Here is a 24,096-nt window from a genome sequence, read left to right as displayed (position 1 = left end):
CCGACTTCAACCAGGTCACGATCTCGCGGTCCGTGAGTTCGAGCCCCGCGTCAGGCTCCGGGCTGATGGCTCGGAGCCTGGAGCCTGTTTCCGATTCTGTGTCTCCCTCTCTCTCTGCCCCTCCCCCGTTCATGCTCTGTCTCTCTCTGTCCCAAAAATAAATTAAAAAAAAAAAAAAAAAAAACGTTGAAAAAAAAGAAATAAACATTTTCATGTTACAGAGGAGGGGCTGGAAACCCAGAGGGACCAAGCAGGTTGCCCTCTGAACTCCTAAGCTTGTTGGTTAGCCTAAGTGAATTATTTGCCCACCAAGAAAGGAAGTGGCCTAGTCCATCCTGTAGCCTGCTGGACGGAACCCCCAAGCCTAGTTCTAGCCTTCTTATTAAACACCCCCTGCTATGACTCAAGGAGCCCACGTGGGTACTCCAAAAAAGACAGCCATTCAGGATTACATGGGGGTCATGTGGGAGGGAGACACATCCCAGAAAGAGGAGTGAGTCATTATAAAAAACTCCAAGGCTCACACAGCAGAGGCAGACACCGAGCTAGAGGCAGATCCATATATCCCTGTCCTTCATTTTCTTCCCATGGATCAGACAGTTCTGAGGCCAGAAATCCTTAGAGGGCAGCTGAAAACATGCTGAGCCCCAGTGCTGAAGGACAAGGCCACAAGGAAGCCAGGCAACTTTTCTCTGAAGCTTCCAAACCATTATCCCAAACTGCTATGGGTCCTAGAAAGAGTGGTCCTGAATTCTCCACTGTACTGCTAGCTGTGGAATTTCTGCTCAGCACAGAGCAGTGAGCACTTAAGGAGAGGGTCAAAGTAGCCAAGTGGCCAACCAGGTGATGGTGGATATGTGGTTGGCAGAGCTTAACCAGTATTTTTTTTTTCTTCTTTCCAGTCTCAGGAAAAGAGGGCCTGTCCACTCTGGAGGTCCTGCTTAGAATTGCAGCCCCTTGGGAAGTGCTGTTGTAGAGGTCACCAGGCCAACCCTCTCTGAAAGATCAGTCCAGCACTCTGCAAAAGGGCAAATGCCTTCCCTCCTCCTCCACTAAAAGGGGCAGCCAGAGCCCGAGAAGGGGGTAAAGTGGTTGGGGTCCTAAACTAACCTAACCTAACTAGGGGCCCTCATCTCAACCAAGAAGTGTCCAGGTGCCTCCCTGGGCCTGACACAGGTGCACTGGCTGGGCCGCTCGACTGTCACTCCAGCACTCCCCACGATGACCACAAGTAGCCAGACAGATGGGTCCCATGCCTCTCCAGTACGTCCCCACCGGGCTCGGGGAGGATTCGGGCAAGGGCTCCACGGCGCCGGTGGAGGGGCTGGCCCCATGGCCCTAGCTACAGAGCCAGGTGAACAGGAGAGCCCCAGGAGTGGGTGTCGGGCGGGCATCGCTCGGAGGACTAGCGGAGACGGGCGGGGGGAGGGGGTCCTCCTGGCGCCGCCGCGTGCACCCCCGGGGGCGGGACTCCCGCCCTCTCCCCGACTGCCGGGCCTCACGTTATCGATGACCACGGGCTGGTTGGCGATTATGTCGTAGGATTCCATGGCCGGGCCGGGCCGGCCCTGCCCAGCAGGGGGCCTGCAGCAGGGACAGGCGGGCGGGAGGGCGGGCGGGCGGACCTAGACAGCGGCAACTCCAAACCCGGTGCCGCGCCCCTCCCACCTAGCGCGCGCAGCCTACGCCAGCCCCGCGGGGCTTGCTGGAGGGCGGGCCCCCCAGCCAATCACCGCTCCCACTTGGGCGGATTGACGGTGGACGCCCGGGGCCGGTTGCGGGCAAAGGGGAGGGGCCTCCGGGTGCTGACCAGCCAATTGAGGCCGCCCGGAAGTACTGCCGGGGCGCTTCTAAGGTAGGCTGCGCCGTGGGGGCAGGGGGTGGAATGATGTCAGGGCTCTCTTTTAAAGGGGACCTGGGCAGAGTCCAGGGGCTGAGTGTCGCCTGTCCGGGAAGACTTCGTTTCCGAGCGGCAGCACATGAGACCATGCTACTTCGTGAACGCGTGGCCCTTGAGAAGGCCGGCCCTAAGTATTTTACCCAAAGCATTTCTTTACTGAGCACTGAGGAAGATCCTTTTCCGTGTAAAATTTAAAATTCTGACATTACTCGAACACCTGCTGTGTGTTTGCGGAGCACTTCCACCTATGTTACACAGATTATATTAAATCTTTGCAGTAACTCTATCAGATAGCTGCATTCTTATTCCCATTTTGCAGATGTGGGAACCGACATCTGTGACTAGCCGGGGGCTATCCAGCTAGCGACAGCTGGGGTCTGCATGTCGGCAGCTTCCAGCCCCGCTGGGGTCTACTGCTGCAACCGTGCAAGGTATCCTAAATTCACTTACTAAACTGAGCCATAGTTATTTGCCTCTACTGATACCTTTCCCACTAAACTGTGAGATTAAATTTGGTAAAAGTGAAGACAGCATCACTGAAGACAGGAAAGTGCAGAAATCACATTTTAATGAATTATTACATTGTGGACACTCTTGAATAGCCATAGGGGGGTTTAAGAAACAGCGTGACTAGCTACCCGCCTCTCACAGTCGCTGCCCGGCTGCTCCTTCGAGGTGACTTTTTCTGAATTCTAACACCAAAGGTTAGTTTTGCCTATTTAGGAACTTTATGCAAATGTAACCATAGATATGTATTCATAAAATGAGTCAGTGTGCAACCGGTAAAAATAATGAGGAAGTTTTATATAATTTGATATGAAACACATCAGCACACGGGGCTAAATCAAAGCAAAGAAAGTCAGACAGTGCTCAGAGTGTTAGATGTCTGAGTCTCCAAAGAGTATATGAGTACATAACCATTGGTTATATATGAGTATATAACATGTATAAGAGTATATAACCATTGGTAAATGTGGGTAAATTAGGGGAGAATTACTTTTTTACTATATAAACTATTTTTTTTGGCATTGAATTGTTTTTTAGCTTGTTCATGTATATATTATTTTTTTCTTTTTTTGTTTGTGGGAGAAAACATACAACATAAAATTTACCATCTTAACCATTTTAAGTGTACGTTAAGTGTTGTTAAATACATTCATAACGTGCAAGTATTACCACCATCCATCTCCAGAACTCTTTTCATCTTGTAAAACTGCAACTTTGTACTCATTAGACATTAACTCACCATTCCCTCTCCCCTCAGCCCATAGCAACCACTGTTCTGTTTCTAAGCATTTAGATACCTCATATAAGTGGAATCCTATAATACTTACCCTTTTGTGACTGTCTTATTCTACTTAGCATGTTCTCAAGTTTCATCCTTGTTGTAGTATGTGACAGGATTTCTTTTTTTTAAGGCAGAATAACATTCTATTGTATGAATATACCACATTTTGCTTATGTTCAGATCTTGATAGACCTTGGGTTACTTCCACATCTTAGCTATTGTGAACAATACTGCTATGAACATGGGTGGCAAAAATACTGCTTTTAATTCTTTGGCATAGATAGCCACATATGGGATTGCCAGATCATGTGGTAATTCTATTTTTAATATTTTGAGGAGCAGCCATGCTGTTTTCCATAGCAGCTGCACCATTTTACATTCCTAAAAACCATGCAAGAGGGTTCCAGTTTCTCTACATTCTCATCAACACTTGTCATTTTCTGGTTTTGTTTTTGTTTTTGTCTTTGTTTTTGAGTAGCCAACACAATGGGTATAGGTGGTATCTCATCATAGTTTTGATTTGCATTGCTCTAATGATTTGTGACATTGAGCATCTTTTCGTATGCTTATTGGCCATTTGTATATCTTCATTGGAGCAATGTCTATTCAAATTTATTGTCCATTTTTGAATTGATTATTTGTTGTTGAGTTTTAGTTCTCTATACATTCTGAGTATTAATCCACTAACAAATAGATGATTTGCAAATATTTTCTCCCACCCTGTGTGTTGCCTTTTTACTCTGTTAATGGTGTCTTCTGATGCACAAAAATTTTGAACTTTCATGAAGTCTAATTTGTCTATTTTTGATGTTGTTGCCTGTGTCTTTGGTTTCATATCTGAGAAATCATCACCAAATCCATGTCCTGAAGCCCTGTGTTTTACTCTAAGGATTTTATAGTTTTAATTCTTATATTTAGGTCTTCGACCCATTTTGAGTTAGTTTTTGTATATACTGTTGAGTAAGGGTCCAACTTCATCCCTTTGCATGTGGATGTCCAGTTTCCCCAGCACCATTTATTGAAGACTGTCCTTTCCCTATTGAATGGTTTTGGCACCCTTGTCAATAAGTTGTTTGACCATATATGTGAGGACTTATTTCCACTGGTCTTTACCTCTGCCTTTAAGATATATTACTTTTTAAATAAAATGAAAAACTGAAGTGAAAAAGTATCTGCATAACAAACAGCCGAGCATTTATAAAAGAAGTGCTAAGGTTCTACTTGTGAATAAACTCCATGAACTCTGGACAGCAGGGGCCACAGGGGTGGGGGAGGAGTAGCTGAAGAAGGACCCCAAAAGTGCATGTTGTTGAAGACTATAGAGCAAACTGAGCTACAAAGGCAAGAGGACAGGCTCATCAATTATTCTCTGAGATAACTATGAAGAGGAAGAGCTCAGAAACCTTATTTTGGAGGGAGAAAGGAAAAAAGAGAAAGGAAAAGAAGGAGGGGCAGGAGAGACTGATAGGGTAAGAGAATCCCCCAGACCTGCCGGGCCAGCCACTCCCTCCTTGCTCCTTCTAGCTCCTCTCAGCATCTCCCCCTTTGCACACCTGGATGTCTCCCTGGCATTTAGATTCCTTTGATCTTCTCAATTTCAGTAACTGTTAACGTACACCTACATTATGAATAAAGACATTACATCACCAATGCAGGTCAGTTCTTATCACACATGGAGGAGCCATAGAGTAGGGTCTTTGAGGACTCCCCTGATGGACCCCAAAAGGAAGACAGAGAGGATGGAATTCTGTGCCTGATGCCACCTCCTCCTTCTACTACAGATACCCAGTTGTGGCCACCAATGATTTGAGGACAATTAGTGATCAAACAAAACTATTAAGGAAGTACTGTTAACTAAATTAACTCTGAAAATTGGATGGGTTCTTGCTGTAGCCTCAGTAATTCCCCTTTTGGATTCCTTTTTAAAATCTTATCTTACTATTTCCTTGGGGACCTAGGATGAAAGATTGAGGTGAACTGAAGAGTCAGATATCTGGGTGTAATTTGCCATCCTCAGATCAAAACCCTATCATTCTGTTTCGTTTTTGTATGTTTCACAGACGAAAACATAGGATCACCTTGCTATACACTGCATTTTCTTACGCTCTGTTGAGATATAAATGATGTAAACTGCATGTATGTAAAGAGTGCAATTTGATGAGTCTTGACATATGAATTCACCATGAAACCATTTTCCCCAATCAGGATGATGAAGATATCCATTGCCCTACAGCTCGTCATGCGCCTTTGTAATCCCTTCCTCCCCTCCCCCTCCCACCCCTTCATCCTTAGGCAAGCACTAGCCAGACATTTCTCTACTATAGGTTAGTTGTCATTTTCTAGAATTCTCTATTGTATATGATTACACAGTTATACACAATACAGTATTTATATATTTATGTATTTGTTATTTTTAAAAATTTATTTAAATTCAAGTTAGTTAACATACCATGTAGTATTGGTTTCAGGAGTAGAACCCAGTGATTCATCACTTACATGTGACACCCAGTGCTCCTCCCAACAAGTGCCCTCCTTAATGCTCGTCACCTAATTAGCATATCCCCCACCCACCTCCCTTCAAGCAACCCTTGGTTTATTCTCTGTATTTAAGAATCTCTTATGGTTTGCCTCCCTCTCTCCTTTTATCTTATTTTTCCTTCCTGTTTTTATCTGTTTCCTCTTAAATTCCACAAATGAGTGATATCATATATTTGTCTTTCTCTGACTGACTTATTTCACTTAGCATAATACATCCTCGTTCCATCCACATCGTTGCAAATAGCAAGATTTCATTCTTTTTGATCGCTGAGTAAGATTCCATTGTATGCGTATACCATATCTTCTTTATCCATTCATCAGTCCATGAACATTTGGGCTCCTTCCATAATTTGGTTATGTGCTGCTATAAATATTGGGGTGCATGTGCCCCTTTGAATCAGCATTTTTGTGTCCTTTATATAGAGTAAATTGTAGTGGAATTTTAAATTGTATATAATTGGACTACATAAATTGACTCATACTGTATTTGTTGTCTGACTTCTTTCACTCAGCATAAGTATTTTGAGATTGCTTCGTGTTATTGCATGCAACATGTTTGTTACGTTTAATTGTTTAGTAAGTTTAATTACATGGATACCACAATTTGTTATCCATTCACCTATTGTATTTGGGTTGTTTCCTATTTTTGCTTATTGTACATAAAGCTGCTATGACCATTCTTGCGTAATTGTGTGGACATATGCTTTCATTTCTCTTGGGTAAATACCTAGGAGTGGAATGGCTGGATCATATAGCAAGTGCGTGTATACTGTTTTAAGAAAATACTATTTTCTAAAGTGTTGCCTAATATTACCTTTATCAGCAGTGTATGAGAGAGTTCCAGTTTCTCTACATCTTCACCAACATTAAGTATTGTCAGTCTTTTAAACTTTTAGCCTTCCTGGTGCTTGGGTGGCTCAGTTGGTTAGGCATCTGACTTCGTCTCAGGTCATGATCTATGATCTTACAGTTCATGAGTTCAAGCCCCGTGTTGGCCTCTGTGTTGACAGCTCAGATCCTGGAGCCTGCTTCAGATCCTGTGTCTTCTCTCTCTCTCTCTGCCCCTCACCTGCTCACACTCTGTCTCTCTGTCTCTCTCTCCCTCTCTCTCTCAAAAATAAACATTAAAAAAAAAAAAAAACTTTTAGCCTTCCTAACAATTTTAATGCATACTTTTCTAGTGACTAATAATGTTGAGCATCTTTTCATGTGCTCATTTGTCATCCATTTGTCTTCTTCAGTAAAGAAAAAATCCCATTTTTATTTTTAAAAAATTTTTTAAAAATTTATTTTTTTTTTAAATTTGCATCCAAGTTAGTTAGCATATAGTACAACAATGATTCCAGGAGTAGATTCCTTAATGGCCCTTACCCATTTAGCCTTTCCCCCCTCCCACAACCCCTCAGACCCTCTATTTGTTCTCTGTATTTAGGAGTCTCTTATGTTTTGTCCCCCTCCCAGTTTTTATATTATTTTTGCTTCCCTTCCATTATGTTCATTTGTTTTGTATCTTAAATTCCTTATATGAATGAAATCATATGATATTTGTCTTTCTCTGACTGACTAATTTTGCTTAGCATAATACCCTCTCTCTAGTTCCATCCATGTAGTTGCAAACGGCAAGATTTCATTCTTTTTGTCCCAGTCCTATTTTTAAATTGATTGTCTGTTTATTAAGTTGTGTTCTTTATGTAGTCTAAATACACATCCTTTGCAGATTATATGTTTTGCAATTATTGTTTCCCAATGTATGGCTTATCTTTTTTATTTTTGTAACAGTGTCTTTTAGAGAGCAAATGTATATATTTTTTTTATTTTGATCAAGTCCAAACCTAAAGTCAGTAAGAATTTCTCTTATATTTTCTTCTTGAAGTTCTAAAGTTTTAGCTCTTATGTTTAGGTCTCTGTTTCATTTTGAGTTAATTTTTGTACATGGTATCAGGTAAGGGTTGAGGTTCATATTTTTCACATATTGCTATCAGATTATTCCAATATTATTTTTTTTTAATTATTTTTTTTTTTAGCGTTTATTTATTTTTGAGACAGAGAGAGACAAAGCATGAACGGGGGAGGGTCAGAGAGAGGGAGACACAGAATCTGAAACAGGTTCCAGGCTCTGAGCTGTCAGCACAGAGCCCAACGTGGGGCTCGAACTCACAGACCGCGAGATCATGACCTGGGCCGAAGTCGGCCGCTTAACCGACTGAGCCACCCAGGCGCCCCCAATATTATTTTTTGAAAAGAATATATTTTCTCCGTTGAATTGACTTAACATCTTTGTTATTAGTCAATTGACCTTATATATATGAATTTATTTCTGGACCTTCTATTTCGCTCATTGATCTATGTGCCAATACTGCATGTTTTTATTTACTGTAGTTTTATGAATCTTGAAATTAGGTCATGTAAGTCCTTTATTCTTCTTTTTCAAGTTGTTTTGAACCACTTAAAATTCTCGGTCCTTGGGGCACCTGGGTGGCTCAGTTAGTTAAGTATCTGACTTTGGCTCAGGTCATGATGTCATAGTTTGTGGGTTCAAGTCCCGTGTCGGGCTCTGTGCTGACAGCTCAGAGCCTGGAGACTGCTTCAGATTCTGTGTCTCCCTCTCTCTCTGCGCCTCCCTGGCTCATGCTCTGTCTTTCTCTCTCTCAAAAATAAATAAACATTTAAAAATTAAAAAAAAAATTCTAGGTCCTTTGATTCCCATACAATTTAAGATTAGCTCTTCCATTTTTTTTTTTTTAATTTTTAAAGTTTATTTATTTGGAGAAAGAGAGAGCACAAGCAGGTGAGGGGCAGAGAGAAGGAGAGACAGAATCCCAAGCAGGCCTCACACCATCAATGCAGCACTCACAAGCTGTGAGATCATTACCTGAGCCAAGATCAAGAGTCAGCTGTTCAATTGACTGCACCATCCAGGAATTCCAGATCTTCCATTTTTCCAAGGAAGCCTGGTGGGATTTTGATTGGTTAAGAAAAATTTTTTGATGTTTATTTATTTTTGACAGAGAGAGAGAGAGAGAGAGAGAGAGCGAGCATGAATGGGGGAGGGGCAGAGAGAGAGGGAGACACCGAATCTGAAGCAGGCTCCAGGCTCTGAGCTGTCAGCACAGAGCCTGATGCAGGGCTCTAACTCACAGACCGCAAGATCATGATCTGAGTCGAAGTTGGACGCTCAACCGACTGAGCCACCCAGGTGCCCGATTGGTTTTATATTAAATCTATCAATCAATTTGAGGGTAATTGATATTAACAACATAGTGTTTTCTGATCCATAAGCATAGTATGTCTCTTCCTGTATTAGGTCTTTTAAAATTTCTCTGTTATTATTATTATTGTATAAGTGTACTCTTTAATCCCCATCATCTATTTCACCCAGCCCCCACCCATCTCCCCTGTGGTAACCATCAGTGTTTCTTTTCTTTTTTGTAACTTTTTTAATGTTTATTTTTGAGAGAGAGAGAGAGACAGAGCGCGAGTGGAGAGTAGAGAGAAGGAGACACAGAATCTGAAACAGGCTCTAGGCTCTGAGCTGTCAGCACAGAGCCCGATATGGGGCTCAAACCCATGAACTGCCAGATCATGACCTGAGCTGAAGTCGGACACTTAACCAACTGAGCTACCCAGCCGCCCCAAGTGTTTTCTTTTTTTTTTAAATAAATGTTTATTTATTTCCAGAGAGAGAGAGAAAGGGGTGGGGAGGGGCACAGAGAGAGGGAGAGAGAGAATCCCAAGCAGGCTCCACACTGCGCAGAGCCTGACCTCAGGAACTGCAGGATCATGACCTGAGCTGAAATCAATAGCCAGATGCTTAACCAATTGAGCCACTCAGGCACCCCAAGCCTAAAATATCTTTTATTTGGCTTTTTATAGAAAAAGTTTATTGACTCTTGCTCTAGACTTGGATGACCACATAATTATAAATGTTTTTCCTTCATGCCTAGATGCTCAACAAATCTGCCTGGAAATAAAAGAAATGAGGCAGAGAAAATCTAATGATTATTTAAAGGTAAGTGCCATAGGGTGCACTTAGGTTGCAAAGCAGCCTGACTTCTGTTCCTCTGGTGATGTGAGCAGATGGAAGGGAAGGAAAGGGGTAAATGGGAGAGGAGGTGGTGAATATTCTGGTAGTGGGACTCATTGGGATTCAGCAGTGGCCTGAAGAATGTTAAGAGGACTTCATTGGCTTCTAATTTCATCAGCAGTGAAAGGAAAGTGGTGAGCAACTGAGGAAAGTGGTAAGCCAGTATGACTTGTATCCTTACAGGAAGAGGAAATTTTGGACACAGATACCTCCAGGAGCAATGGAGATGGGGAAGGTGGCCAGACTTGGGAATGTGTGGGAGAATTGAACAGAGAAAATTGCTCATGGATTGGACGTGTGGTGAGATAGAAAAAGGGGAGTCTAGGATGAACCCTGGGTTTTGGCCCGAGCATGTGGAAGCACTGATTTGTTATTGAGATGGGGAAAGTCGCTGGATTGGGCAGTGGGGGTCAAGAGTTAGGTGGTTGTGCATCTTGAGTTTAAAGTTAGCCTATTTCCCCTGGCCTTGGTTTCTGCTAACTCTGAGTGTGGTGGGAAATCTCGCTGGTAAAAGGCCCCCAATGGACTCCATTTCCACATCACTCCAAGGTTAGTGTTTATTTTTCTGTTTACTGGTAATTTGAAATTGGACATTTTCTATCTTTTGGTTATGCTGAGGGTGTGAGTCTTGTGTTGTTTTATATGTTGTTTTTGTTGTTCTGTTTTTGTTTTTGTGGAGATATTTTAGACAAGTAGTGTTTATGGGCTGCCATTACCTATTGTCATAGGTTGAATCGTATCCCCCTCTCTAAATTTATATGTTGATGTCCTAATCCTCAGTGCCTCAGAATGTGGCTTTATTTGGCCTGTCTTTATGGAGGCAATAAGTTAAAATGAAGCCCTCAAAGTGGGCCCTAAGCCAGTATGACTTGTATCCTTACAGGAAGAGGAAATTTTGGACACAGATACCTACAGAGGAAAGATCATGTGAAAACATAAAGAGAAGACAACCATTTACAAACCAAGAAGGGAGGCCTCAGTAAGAATCATCCTGGCTGACACCTTATCTTGGACTTCCAGCCTCCAGAGTTATAAAACAGTAGATTTCTATTGCTTAAGCCCCTCCCCTTTCATTTTGTGGTGATTTTTTATGGCAGTCCTAACAAACTAATATGCCTGAGTCACTCAGAATTCTACTGTATAACTTAAAAAAAAAATTTTTTTTATTTTTATTATTTTTGAGAGAGAGAGACAGAACATGAATGGGGGAGGGGCAGAGAGAGAGGGAGACACAGAATCGGAAGCAGGCTCCAGGCTCTGAGCCATCAGCCCAGAGCCCGACGCGGGGCTCGAACTCACAGACCGCGAGATCGTGACCTGAGCTGAAGTCGGACGCTTAACCGACTGAGCCACCCAGGCGCCCCACTACTGTATAACTTTTTATGTGACTTTTTGTCCCTAAAAATCCCTTCCTTACCAGACTGCATACAGTACATGAGCCTGAGGGTTAAAGGGCAGGGCAGGCTGTATAATTTGTGGGACCCAGTGCAAAATAAAAATACAGGAAAAAATGTGCAGTTAAAACTGCTAAAATATAAAGATTTTTTCCTTAAAAAGCTTAATATTTATAAAACGTAATAGGGGAAATAGTGATACACAGGTGACCACATCATCTTATACCTTTGTTTATATTTTCGGAGTTATAATATTATATGATACAATAAGTAGCAATACTTTCCTAATGTGGTATCTTGATTTAGCACAAGATTTTTCTGGCTACCCTAGCTACTTCCAATTCACCTAAGCTATATATATAATGAAAAAAGTATTTTTAATCTTTATTTTTGAGAGAGAGAGATAGAGAGACAGAGTGCAAGTGGGGAAGGAACAGAGATAGAGGGAGACACAGAATATGAAGCAGTCTCCAGGCCCTGTGCGCTCAGCACAAAACCCAACTCGGGGCTCAAACTCATGAACCGCAAAATCATGACCTGAGCCAAAGTCCAATGCTTAACCGACTGAGCCACCCAGGTGCCCCATATATATATAATTTTTAAGTAATCTCCACATCCAATGTAGGGCTTAAACTTACAACCTTGAGATCAAGAGTTGCATGCTCCACTGACTGAGCCACCAAGCCAGCCAGGTGCCCCTCACTTAAGCTGATTTAGGTTTTTTTGTTGTCACATGCAACTTTAGAATCCCGGTTAGTATCCTACCATCTTCAGGCTGCAGTGCACAAGGAGAGAAGAAGGCACTGCAGAACCAAAGGGAGTGAGTGGAGAGCCGATGTCCTCATGGCGGCCATTGTCCCCTTTGCATCCCTGCCCACAGACACCAGGCCCTGCCCCCCTCCCTGTGGAACTGCCCCCTACCTTGCTTCCAGGTGTGACTTCACAAACTATCGGGTTCCACAGTATCCTGGAGCTCAAGGCTGCTAAGTCTGAAGGATTTCAAGAGATATACAGACTATGGCAAAGAGGACAGGAGTGGAGACCCTCTTCTTTGTTCTCTTCCTGGACTGTTGGCAAGGTACAGAGCTTCTACCCTTTCCATCTGATTGAAGGTACTGTCACAAATATAGTGGCAGATACACAAGTGAGAGACTCACTGTGAGCCTAAATCAGGCAGGAAATGGTGTTTTCCTCCCATGAGTTCTGGAATGGTGAACACAGGGTTTCTCCCCACCTCTATCTTCCTTACCTCCCTGAATCTACCATAGAGACCTCTTGCTCATAAGGGAGTAACTTTAACATTTTTCTTAACTGAAGCTTTCTCAAAAGACCTCTATGGGAGGGTAGCCCACATGTACATTGAGCTTTTTGTTATAAAATTTTTCAAACATAAACAAAAGTAGAAAAATTAGCATGAGCCTCTATGTACTAATCAGGCTAATCTTGTTTCATCTATCCCCCCCCCCCCCCGCACTACATTTTAAATGACAGCTTTTTTGAGATATAATTCACATATCATAAAATTTACACTTTTAAAGTATATAATTCAGTGGTTTTAGTATATTCACAGAGTTGTGAATCCGCACTAATTTTAGAACATTTTCATCACCCCAAAAAGTACTATCACACTCGTTGTGTCACTCCCATTCCCTCTTTCCCACAGACCCTGGCAATCACTAATCTGCTGACTGCTCTATGGATTTGTCTAGTCTTGATATTTTCAAATCTTGATAGTTCAAATATAGTTCAAATAGTCTTGATAGTTCAAATATAGTTCATACATGTGATATTTTGTGACTGGCTTCTTTCACTTAACATGTTTCATGGTCCATCTGCATTGTAGCCTACATCAGTATTTCATTCCTTTCTATGGCTAAATAATATTCCATTATATGGATGTGCCACAGTTTTTTAATCCATTTATAATTCAATGGGCATTTGTGTTGTTTCCACACTTTGGCTATCTGAATAATGCTGTTATGAACATTTTATGAATATAGAGTTTTCAAAGTGAACATTAGATTTACATACTCTATTTTTAAGGTTTCACTGCATTTGGAACCACTTTTGCTATTTACTCAACAAATTAGCTGACAGCATTCTGGCAAATTCTCTCAGTGTAAAGATCCTGAGTCTGTGGAGAGAAGCAAAAAGGACAGTGCATTGTACAAATTGTCAGTCAGGGGTGACATTGGGAAAAGGGGAGAAGGTGACCACCCTTGTCAGGGTGCTTTAAAAACCAAAGCGTTTTTGTGAACAAATGTTTTACTGTATGGGCTTACTTACACGTCCATTATATTTATTCTTAATGATTCACTCATATCTCAACAAAAGAGAACTTTTTACTTCTTTTATTTACCAAAAAGCATTATACCCTGAAGTAATGTCTATGCACCATTAACTACCTGATTACCAATTTTCCTGTAGAGTTGAAAGATGCCATGTGCACAAATTACTCAATGGCTATGCACATTTTCTGTCAGGAAACCAGGTGAGAATCAGCATTGTCACTGGCTGTAAGAAGTTCAGATTCTTGCAGATACTTTATGAATGTTGAGGTACTCTGAGTATGTGGGTGCTATGGTCCCGAAAACCCTTCGTTAGGGGATAAGTTTCTCTTCCTTGGTGGTTTGCCACTTCCCCGAGGCCAGAATAAAGGGCTGGCCTTGACCTAGAATCAAGAAAATTTGTGTAGAAACTAAGATGTCACAATGTTCGTAAAGAAAAGCCTGAAAATATAGTTCAAAATTCCATGAGTTTTTACAGTCTTTTAGCTACAATTAATCCATATCCTTGATGTAGTCACATGAGTGTCAGCAGAAGTCTTGAAATCAGTCCATGATGGCCTAGGGGAGATTGTTGGCTCCGTGCCTTTACATTTATACCTTCATTTTTTTATTCATCAGTGACAACCTCAGGAATTCCTTGTGTTTATCAAACAGGTCAAGTAGAGGTGGCCTCAGGCCTTCTGAGCCCCCTCCAAACATAGACCCTAATGTGGATTAGGGCTGAGTATGCAGTATTGTTCTCTGTTTTCCAAAACAAGAAGGCATCCCATTTCCAAGATGGTCAAAGTTATTGCTTTTTGGCATCATTTCCTATGGAGGGGAAAGTTTTGTTGAGAACACTGAGATATGTGTCCATCTGTCTTTGCAGCCCCCCCCCAAAACAAAACAAAACAAAACAAAACAAAACTGAGCACTGAGCATAACGCTGCTTGGACCCAGTGCCATTTATTGCAGTTCAGAGTAGATAACAATGGGACACGATAAGGGGAGAGCACTTTTCAGTCTACAGATGACATAAGCAAATTTCATCTTACCCCCTCTTTACAGGCCTCTGTGGCTGGCTTCTTTCCTACCAGTCTCAGATGAGAAAACCAAATCCCACAGAACTTTACTGCCCCAGGTCACAAGGCACTCAAAAGGTGGACTAGAACCCATGTCTGGTGCTCTTTCTCCTAAAGCAGGTAAAGTGCATGATGCTCCCCTCAAAATACCATGCAAAGCAGTATTGATTTAAGAATACATGCACACATGCTCTCTCTTTCAAAGATAAATAAACTTTAAAAAATACATGCAGATCAAATGAAAGATTTAATTACAGATGAAGTTTATTTCCCCACAGGCTCAAATACTGAATTTTCATCAAGTTCAAAAAATTTGGATGAAGGTTTGGCTAAACTATTTGGTAGGTACCTCCCTTGTGTGAAGCCATCAGGCTGTCTTTGAAGAGTCTCATGCTTGTCCACAGATGTCTCTCAGATAGCGTGATGGTTTGGTGGGAGGGAACGTGCTTGCCTTGAAGCTGGAACTGGTTCTTTGAAGTGTCAGAGTCCCAGGAAATTAAGCAAAGCATAGAAGATAAACAGTTAGAAAGGATTGTGCCCCTCAAAGGCGGGGGGGGGGAGGTCCCTGTAGCAGCAGCAGGGCCTCTATGTGGGAGTTATTGCAAATGTTGAGTCAGACCCCATCTTAGACCAGCTGTATCACATCTGCCTGACAAGGTGCCTGACAAGGTATCTGAGGCTTAACCGACTGAGCCACCCAGGTGCCCCTGCAGTCTGTGAGTTTGAGCCCCGCATCGGGCTTTGTGCTGACAGCTCAGAGCCTGGAGCCTGCTTCAGATTCTGTGTCTCCCTCTCTCTCTGTCCCTCCCCAACTTGTGCTCTGTCTCTCTGTCTCAAAAATAAACATTAAAAAAAAAAAGAAAGAAAGAAAAAGGACTCAGAATAAATGCCACATCAATGGAATTTGTGATGATTATTTTCTGTGGCCTAGCAAAGTAAACTTAGAAGGGAAAAATAAAACGTCCCCAAGGGACAGATAGAAACCATCTTTTAAAAAGGAGGAAAACTTGGGGCACCTGGATGATTCAGTTGGTTAAGCATCAGACCCTTGATACCAGCTCGGGTCTTGATCTCAGGGTTGTGAGTTCTAGCTCCACGTTGGGCCCCATGCTGGGCCTGAAGCCTTCTAAATCAATCAATCAATCAATCAATCTAATATATTTCAAAAATATATAACTATGAAAAATTACTAACAGTTTTATAAGGGAAGAGTTTTCTGAACTTATGCAATCTGTTATTCTCCCTGCCCTCCCCAGGCTCCACCCAATTTTTATAGATACAGTTTTCATACACAACATTTATAAATGAATTTTGAAACTGTCTGGGGATAGTCTTGCCCCTGGGGTTTGTCATGTCCTGGGAAGTCCTGATGAGACTTGGAATTTTCTGGGTCAGCCCCTCCCTCACTGCAGGTTCTTCTCTGAGGCACAGGATGTGTCATGTGGGATCTCAGTCTGCAGCAGCCCTTCCAGGACTACCTCAAAGACTTTTACGATGTTTGCAGCTCATCCAGTTAGTGTCCCAGGAAGCTAGTCCCTGCATGTCACATACTGACCCATTTGGATTGCTGACATCACTATGGCACCAGAGTGTAGTCTACTGATGCCCGATATCTATGTACAGGAGTGACTCAGTAAATATCATGGTTAACTGGATCCAGAGCTCACCTGGCAGGGCCCACTACTTCTCAGTCTGCTGAGCCTACTGCCTGCCTTCTGGCTGCCTTGAGCTGAGCTGGTTTTCCAGCTTGTCATATTGTTCTGTGCAGCTGTGTCAGTGTGTTCGATTGTGTCTGTGTGTACTTCTGTCTCTCCCATGTGCCTGGATGGCTCAGGGGTGCAGACCAGGCAGCAGGTCTCAGTCTGCTTTGTTTGTGTTTTCTTTAAAATATCTAACCATTCAGTGCCTACTATCTATAAGTCAACCATTATACATTTCTTTTTTTTTTTAACGTTTATTTTTTTGAGAGACAGAGGAAGACAGAACATGAGCTGGGGAGGGGCAGAGAAGGAGGCAGACACAGAATCCGAAGCAGGCTCCAGGCTCCTGAGCTGTCAGCACAGAGCCCTATGCAGAACTTGAACTCACGAACCGCGAGATCACAACCTGAGCCTAAGTCGGTCCCTTAACCGACTGAGCCTCCTGGGCACCCCTACATTTCTTTGTACAGTTTGAGTTCCAAATGTTTATTTCAGTCCTGTTATTTTGAACATGGGCCACATTTTACCCTCAAACAATGCTATATGGCTCACAGTGATAAATGGTTCACAAAAATTTCGTTACTACTTTATGTATCCTTTCCCACATTTATTGAGATACAATTGACATATAACGTTTAAGTTTAAGGTGTAAACATGGTGATTTGATATACATATATATTGCAAAATTATTAACACTGTAGTATTAACTAATTCCTCCAACTGCATCCTGTAATTATTTCTTTTTTGTGGTGAGAACATTTAAGATCTACTCTCTTAACAACTTTCAAGTATATAATACAGTATCATTAACTATAAACACAATGTTGTACATTAGATCCCCACAACTTGTTCATCTTGTAACTGGAAGTTTGTAATTTTTTATCAGTATCTTCCCATTTTCCCCACCCCTTAGGCCCTGGAAATCACCATTCTACTTTGTTTCTATGAGTTTGAGTTTTTTAGATTCTATATGTAAGTGAAGTTACACAGTATTTGTGTATCTCTGTCTGGCTTATTTCACTTAGCATTATGCCCTCACGGTCCATTCATGTTGTTGCAAAAGACAGTATTTCCCATGGCTGAATAATATTCATTATAGATCTGTATCTGTATCTATCTCACCTCTTCTTTATCCATTCATTCATTGATAGACACTTAGATTGTTTCCATATCTTGCCAATTGTGAATAATGCTGCAGTGAACATAGGAATGCAGATATTTCCTCGAGATCCTATTTGCATTACCTTTGGATAATACCCAGAGGTGGGATTGCTGGATCCTATGATAGTTCTATTTTAACTTTTTGAGGAACTTCCATGCTGTTCCCATGGAGCCTGTACCAATTTACATCCCCACCAACAGTGCATAAGGGTTTCTTTTTCTCCACATCCACATGAATAGTTGTTATTGTCTTTTTGATGGTAGCCAATCTCACAGGTGTGAGAATGTGGCTTTCATTTTCATTTCCCTGATGATAAGTGATGTTGACATCATTTCAAGAATCTGTTGACCATTTTTATGTCTTCTTTGGAATAATGTCCATCTAATTCCTCTGACCATTTAAAAGTTGTATTTATTTTTCTTCTATGAGTTGTATGAGGTCTTTATGTATTTTGGATATTAATCCCTTATCAGATATATGGTTTGCAAATATTTTCTTCCATTCTGTTTTTCATTTTGTTGATATTTTCTTTTGCTGTACAAAAGCTTTGTAGTTTGATATGGTCCCACTTGTTTAGTTTTGCTTTTGTTCCCTGTGCTTTTGATATCATGTCCAAAAAATTGTTGCCAAGACCACTGTCAAGGAAATTTTCTCCTATGATTTCTTCTAGGATTTCGTGGTTTCAGTTATTAAGTCTTTAATCCATTTTGAGTCATTTTTGTGTGAGATGTGTATGATAATGGTCAATTTTCATTCTTTGCATGTGGCTATTCAGTTTTCTCAACACCATTTATTGAAGAGACTATCTTTTCCCCATTGAGTTTTTTTTTTTTTTTTTTTTTTTTTTTTTTTTTGCTTTCTTGTCAAATATGAGTTGACTATATATGCAAAGTTTATTTGGGGGCTATCAGTTTTATTCCCTTAATCTATGTGTCTATTTTTATGCCATACAATACTCTTTGATTGCTAAGGCTTTGTAGTATAGTTTGAAAGAAGGAAGTATGGTGCTTCCAGGATTGTTCCTTTCTCAGAATTGCTTTAGCTATTCAGGGTGTTCTGTGGTTCCAGATGAATTTTAGAATTGATTTTTCTATTTCTGTGAAAAATGCCATTGGGACTTTTTTTTTTTTTTTTTTTTTTTTTTTTTTTTGAGAGCGCAAGTCGGGGAGAGGCATAGAGAGAGACAGAGACAGAGACAGAGAGAGAGAATCCCAAGCAGGCTCCACGCTGTTAGCACAAAGCCCAAATGAGGCCCAATCCCACAAACTGTGAGATCATGACCTGAGCCAAAATCAAGAGTCAGACGCTTAACTGATTGAGGCACCCAGGCCTCCTGTCATTGGGATTTTGATAGGGATTCCATTAAATCTATAAATGGCTTTGGATAGTATGGACATTATAACAATATTGATTCTTCTGATCCATGAACATGGGATATCTTTCCATTTGTTTGTGTCTTTGTCAACTTTTTTTCACCAAAGTCTTGTCGTTTTAAGTGTATAGATCTTTCACTTCTTTGGTTAATTTTTTCTAAGTATTTCATTGTTTTTAATGCTATTGTGAATGAGATTCTTTTCTTTTTTTAAAGCAGATTTTATTTATTTATTTGTTTGTTAAAAATTTTTTTTAATGCTTATTTGTTTTTGAGAGAGAGAGAGAGAGCATGAGCAGGGGAGGGGCAGAGAGAGAGGGTGACACAGAATCTGAAGGAGGCTCCAGGCTCTGAGCTGTCAGCACAGAGCCCAACATGGGGCTCCAACTCAGAAGCCATGAGATCATGACTTGAGCTGAAGTTGGACCATTAACCGACTGAACCACCCAGGCGCCCTGAGATTTTTTTCTTTTCAGATGCTTCATTGTTAGTATATAGAATTGTAACTGATTTCTATGATTTTGTATCCTGCAACTTTACTAAGTTCATTGATTATTTCTAACAGTTTTTGGGTGGAGTCTTTAAGATTTTCTCTGTATGAGATTATATCATCTGCAAACAAAGATAATTTTACTTCTTTCTTTTCTTTTTTTTTAAATTTTTTTTATCTTTATTTATTTTTGAGAGAGAGAGAGTATGAGCAGAGGAGGAGCAGAGAAAGAGGGAGACACAGAATCCAAAGCAGGGTCCAGGCCCTGAGCGGTCGGCACAGAGCCCTACGTGGGGCTCGAACTCACGAACCGTGAAATCCTGACCTGAGCTGAAGTTGGACGCTCAACTGACTGAGCCACCCAGGTGCCCCTACTTCTTTCTTTTCTGATTTAGATGACTTTTATTTCTTTTTCTTGCCTGAGTGCTCTGGCTAGCACTTCCAGTACTGTGTTGAATAGGAATGATGAGAGTCAGCACCTTTCTCTTGTTCCTGATCTTAGATGAAAAGCTTTAAACTTTCACTGTTGAATATGGCGTTAGCTGTGGGCTTGTCATATGTGGCCTTTATGATGTTAAGGTATGTTCCTTCTACACTCAATTTGTTGAGCATTTTTATCATGAAAGGATGTTGTATTTTGTCAAGTGTTTTTTTCTGCATCTGTTGAGGTGACCATATGATCACCTTCATTCTATTAATGTGGTATATCACATTTACTGATTTACATATGTTGAATCATCCTTGAATTTGATGGATAAATTCCATTTGATTATGGTGTATGATCCTTTTAATGTGCATTTTAATTGTTTGCTAATATTTTGTTGAGAAGTTTGCATTTGTATTCATCAGAGATACTGGTCTGTAGTTTTCTTATCTGGCTTTTCATGTATTATTTGGCTTTGCTAGTCTTGTAAAGTGAGTTTGGGAGTGTTTCCTCTTATTCAGTTTTTTTGAGGAGGATTGGTATTAATTATTCTTTAAATGTTTGGTAGAATTAACCTGTTAAGCCATCTGGTCCTGGGTTTTTTCTTTGCTGGGGAGATTTTGATTATTGATTCAATCTCCTTACTCATTATTGGTCTGTTAAGATTTCCTATTTCTTCATGATTCAGTCTTGGTACGTTGTTTGTTTCTAGGAATTTATCCATTTCTTCTAGGTTGTTCAATTTTTTGGTATAATAGTTCATAGTAGTCTTATGATCCTGTGGTATCAGTTGTAATGTTTCCTCTTTCATTTAAGATGACTCTTCTCAATGTTTTCCTTGGTTTAGCTAAAGATTTGCCAATTTTGTGTATCTTTTTAATAAACCAACTCTTAGTTTTATTTATCTTTTCTATTATTTTTCTTGTATCTGTTTCATTTATTTTTTCTCTGATCTTTGTTATTTCTTTCCTTCTTCAAACTTTGGGCTTAGCTTGTTCTTCATTTTCTAGTTCCTTGAGATATGAAGTCAGGTTGTTTATTTCAAATATTTATTTTTTTCTTAATGTGGGCATTTATTGCTATAAACTACCCTCTTAGAACTGTTTTTATAGCATTCCATAAGTTTTGGTAAGTTGTGTTTCCATTTTTGTTTGTTTCAAGATTTTTTAAACTTCCCTTTTGATTTCTTCTTTGACCCATTGGTTGTTTAGCACTGTGTGTGTGTGTGTGTGTGTGTGTGTGTGTGTGTGTGTTTAATGCTTATTTATTTTTGAGAGAGATAGAGAGAGAGAAGGAGACAGAGAGAATGAGCAGGGGAGAGGCACAGAGAGAGAGGGAGACACAGAATCTGAAGCAGGCTCCAGTCTCTGAGCTGTCAGTACAGAGCCTGATGCAGTGCTCAAACCCACGAACCATGGGATCATGACCTGAGCCAACATCAGACGTTTAACCAACTGAGGCACCCAGGTGCCCCCAGGACTGTGTTGTTTAATTTCCACATATTTGTGAATTTTCCAGCTTTCCTCCTGGTATTGTTTTTTAGTTTTATACCTTTGTGGTCACTGTGAAATCATTGGTATGGTTTCAATCTTCTTAAATTTGCTGAGACTTGTTTTGTGATCTAATATATGATCTATCCTGGAGAATGTTCTGTGTGTACTTGGGAAGAATGTGGGGTTTTTGTTTGTTTGTTTGTTTGTTTAAATGTTTATTTTTGAGAGAGAAAGAGAGAGAGAGAGAGAGAGAGAGAGAGAGAGAGAGAGAGAGAGGGAGAAGACCAGTGGGGGAGAGGCAGAGAGAGAATGTGACACAGGATCTGAAGTGGGTTCTGTGCTGACAGCAGAGAGCCTGATGCGGGGCTCAAATTCACGAACCATGAGATCATGACCTGAGCTGAAGTTAGACGCTTAACCGACTGAGCCACCCAGATGCCACAGGAGACTGTGTTTTCTGCTGCTGTTGGATGGAATGCTCTGTATATGTATGTTAGGTACATTTGGTCTAAAATATGGTTCAAGTCCAACATTTCCTTGTTGCTTTTTCTGTCTAGTTGATCTGTCCATTGTTGAGATTGGGAAAAGCTGATTGCTCACTGTGCTCTTCCTTTCCTGGCATGGAGAAATCTTTCTAGCTGGGAAGTTCCCTCTTGATGTTGAGCTCTGCCAGTTTAGGATGTGGGATGATGCAGACAAAATGAAGCTGTCTTCCTTCTCTCATGAGCAGGGGAGAGGCAGAAGGAGAGAGAGAATCTTAAGTAGGCTCCATGCCCAGTATGAAGCCAGACATGGGGCTTGATTTCAAGACCATGAGATCATGACCATGAGATCATAACTTAAGCTGAAATCAAGAGTCAGATCCTTAATTGACTGAGCCACCCAAGCACCCCAGTCTTCCTTCTCTTTTTATGCGACTATCTTAGGGTTTTTGTTGTTGTTGTTCCATGTGTTGCTAAAGTTTCTGAGGTGGAACTCTCTCAGGGCTGTTTATGTTCATAGATAGCTGTATAATTATTAATCTGTGTCAGAGGATGGAGACCATGATCTCCTATGTCACCATTTTTGTGATGCCACTCTCTCCATCCTCTTTGAAGCTCCAGCACCTTGTGTGGTTTCTGAGTAGAGCTAGGGCTTGGTAAAAAGTTGTACAAATGATCCATAGTCTTCCACTTTGTCCCAGTGTACACAGGCATTATGATTTTTAGGAACTTATGCTTGGTTCTTCCATATAATAATGGGTCATCAAATCTGAGTGGCCAGGATCATCTCAGTGAGACGCATTCAGGTGTTGCCTTAAACTTGGCTGCAATAACTGAAGTATCTGAATTTAGTGGCTTAAACAAGGAGGAGGAGTTTATTTTCCTTCTGTTCCAAACAGTCTGAGGGAAGCAAGCTGGTGCCACGCTCAGTGACTTTGGTCAGGGCCTTGACTAGTGCATGTGTCTCTTGTATATAAGATGGCTTCTGCAGCTCCAGACATCATATCTGCTTTCAAGGTAGGAGATAAAAGGGATGTGGAAGCACAGCCCCAACATTACATTTTCTTCTCTCTAGTAAGATTCTTCCAGGGTTCCAGGAGTCTCCAGAGGACTTTTGTGTGTCCCATAGCCCTCCCCTGGCTGCCAGGGAGGCTGGAAAGGAAGTGTCTTTCCAAGGGCTGGTCCCTGAGTTCTAATCACTATTAGGCCCAATGGAGGCAAAATTGGCTGGTGATGGAATGCTACAGAATCTGTGACAGATATCCTTTTTCCTGTCATATGTTAATTGCATCTTTGTTTCCTTTGTATTTAATGAATTTTTTCTTCCTTCTCCACATATTACTCCACTTGTGCATGATTCCAATGAGCAGAAAACAGGCAATATTTACTAGTGGATCAGGGGTTATTGTTACAAATAAGATGATTATTAGCAGTTTCCAAATATTTAGCCTTTAGGATGATCCTCACACCGACACTATTAAGTGTTTTCACATATGTTGTTTTATTCAATTTTCACAAAACCTCTATGAGTCAAACAATCATATCTTTATCCTACCAGTGAGGGAAATGAAGATCAAAGAAATGGAGTTATTTGCCCAAGATCACCTGTTGGCGAACAACAAAATCAGAATGTGGGTCTAGATGTGTCTGCCACAAAACAGGATCTTCACTATGAGAAGCTTCCTACAAGTGGTAGTAGGTCTTACTGGAAGAAAATAATGCGGATCTCGTAGAAATAAGAAAGAGGTTTGTTCGTACAGAGGGACTGCGTGGGGGCAGTTTCAGAGGTGGGGAGAAGGACAACAGGAGCAAAAAGAAAAACTGTGACATTAAATATCATGAGATTTGGGGCAAAATTTCTAGTCTCATATCCATAGTAAGTAATGTTTCCTTTTGGAATATCTAGTGAAATCTCAATTTTTCAGAAATGATTTAGCTAGATTAAATTCTCCTTAAGACAAGGCATTTTAGAGTATAACATTATGTGTCTGTTGCATTTGTATCCTTTATTCACTGATTTCATAGACTACTTTAGGTACTTTTCCTGGACTGCTGGTATTAACATGCCTTTCTTTGCTTCACTTGAGATGAAATTCAACTGCAAGTGTTTTCCAAAGTTCCATTTGATGATACAAGAACAGCAGGCAAGTCAATTACAAAGAGAGAAGTTAAGGAAAGCAAGTATATGCCTTTAAAATTATAAGTGTACATACTTATAAAACCTATGTGTTGTATTATTTGTATTACCCTATCATTTTAACATTCTTAACCAAGGTATGTAGGGGCAAAACCAAACTGAGATGTGGAAGAAAACATTGTCCAATACTCTCCATGACCTTCTGCCAACTATGGAAGTCTGTGGTCTAAAGTACAAATATCACTATATTTTGGGGGTGATCTCTGAAGTTCATGTGTCAGGG

The 24,096-nt window shown here is 40.9% G+C and overlaps 1 protein-coding gene and 2 long non-coding RNA genes across 5 annotated transcripts in view; 2 read left to right on the top strand and 1 right to left on the bottom strand.

Annotated features, from left to right (window-relative positions):
• The window catches only part of ACTR1B (actin related protein 1B), a 12,920-nt gene extending 11,295 nt beyond the window's left edge, over nt 1-1,625 (bottom strand). The window contains exon 1 of one of the 2 annotated variants that reach the window (XM_049651401.1): nt 1,503-1,625. In XM_049651401.1, coding sequence (XP_049507358.1) covers nt 1,503-1,550 — 48 coding nt within the window. In that variant the 5' untranslated portion in view covers nt 1,551-1,625. The remainder of the gene's footprint in view (nt 1-1,502) is intronic. The other variant, XM_049651402.1, reaches the window with a different exon arrangement.
• Nucleotide 1,626: 1 nt separating this feature from the next.
• On the top strand, nt 1,627-10,911 carry LOC125936948 (uncharacterized). Its single transcript, XR_007462174.1, has 4 exons — nt 1,627-1,855; nt 2,220-2,331; nt 9,671-9,735; nt 10,694-10,911. It is a non-coding gene; the product is annotated as an uncharacterized LOC125936948 (long non-coding RNA).
• Nucleotides 10,912-12,012: 1,101 nt separating this feature from the next.
• Nucleotides 12,013-23,910, top strand: LOC125936945 (uncharacterized). 2 transcript variants are annotated; one of them, XR_007462172.1, is made up of 4 exons: nt 12,013-12,282; nt 14,540-14,673; nt 14,832-14,894; nt 23,764-23,910. It is a non-coding gene; the product is annotated as an uncharacterized LOC125936945 (long non-coding RNA). The 2 variants fall into 2 exon arrangements; XR_007462173.1 differs by lacking the exon at nt 14,540-14,673 and having other exon boundaries at nt 12,018-12,282.
• Nucleotides 23,911-24,096: the final 186 nt, after the last annotated feature.

This window comes from Panthera uncia, assembly GCF_023721935.1.
Source record: "Panthera uncia isolate 11264 chromosome A3 unlocalized genomic scaffold, Puncia_PCG_1.0 HiC_scaffold_11, whole genome shotgun sequence".
NCBI classification, from domain to species: domain Eukaryota; kingdom Metazoa; phylum Chordata; class Mammalia; order Carnivora; family Felidae; genus Panthera; species Panthera uncia.
This window is presented reverse-complemented; position numbering and strand designations above follow the sequence as displayed.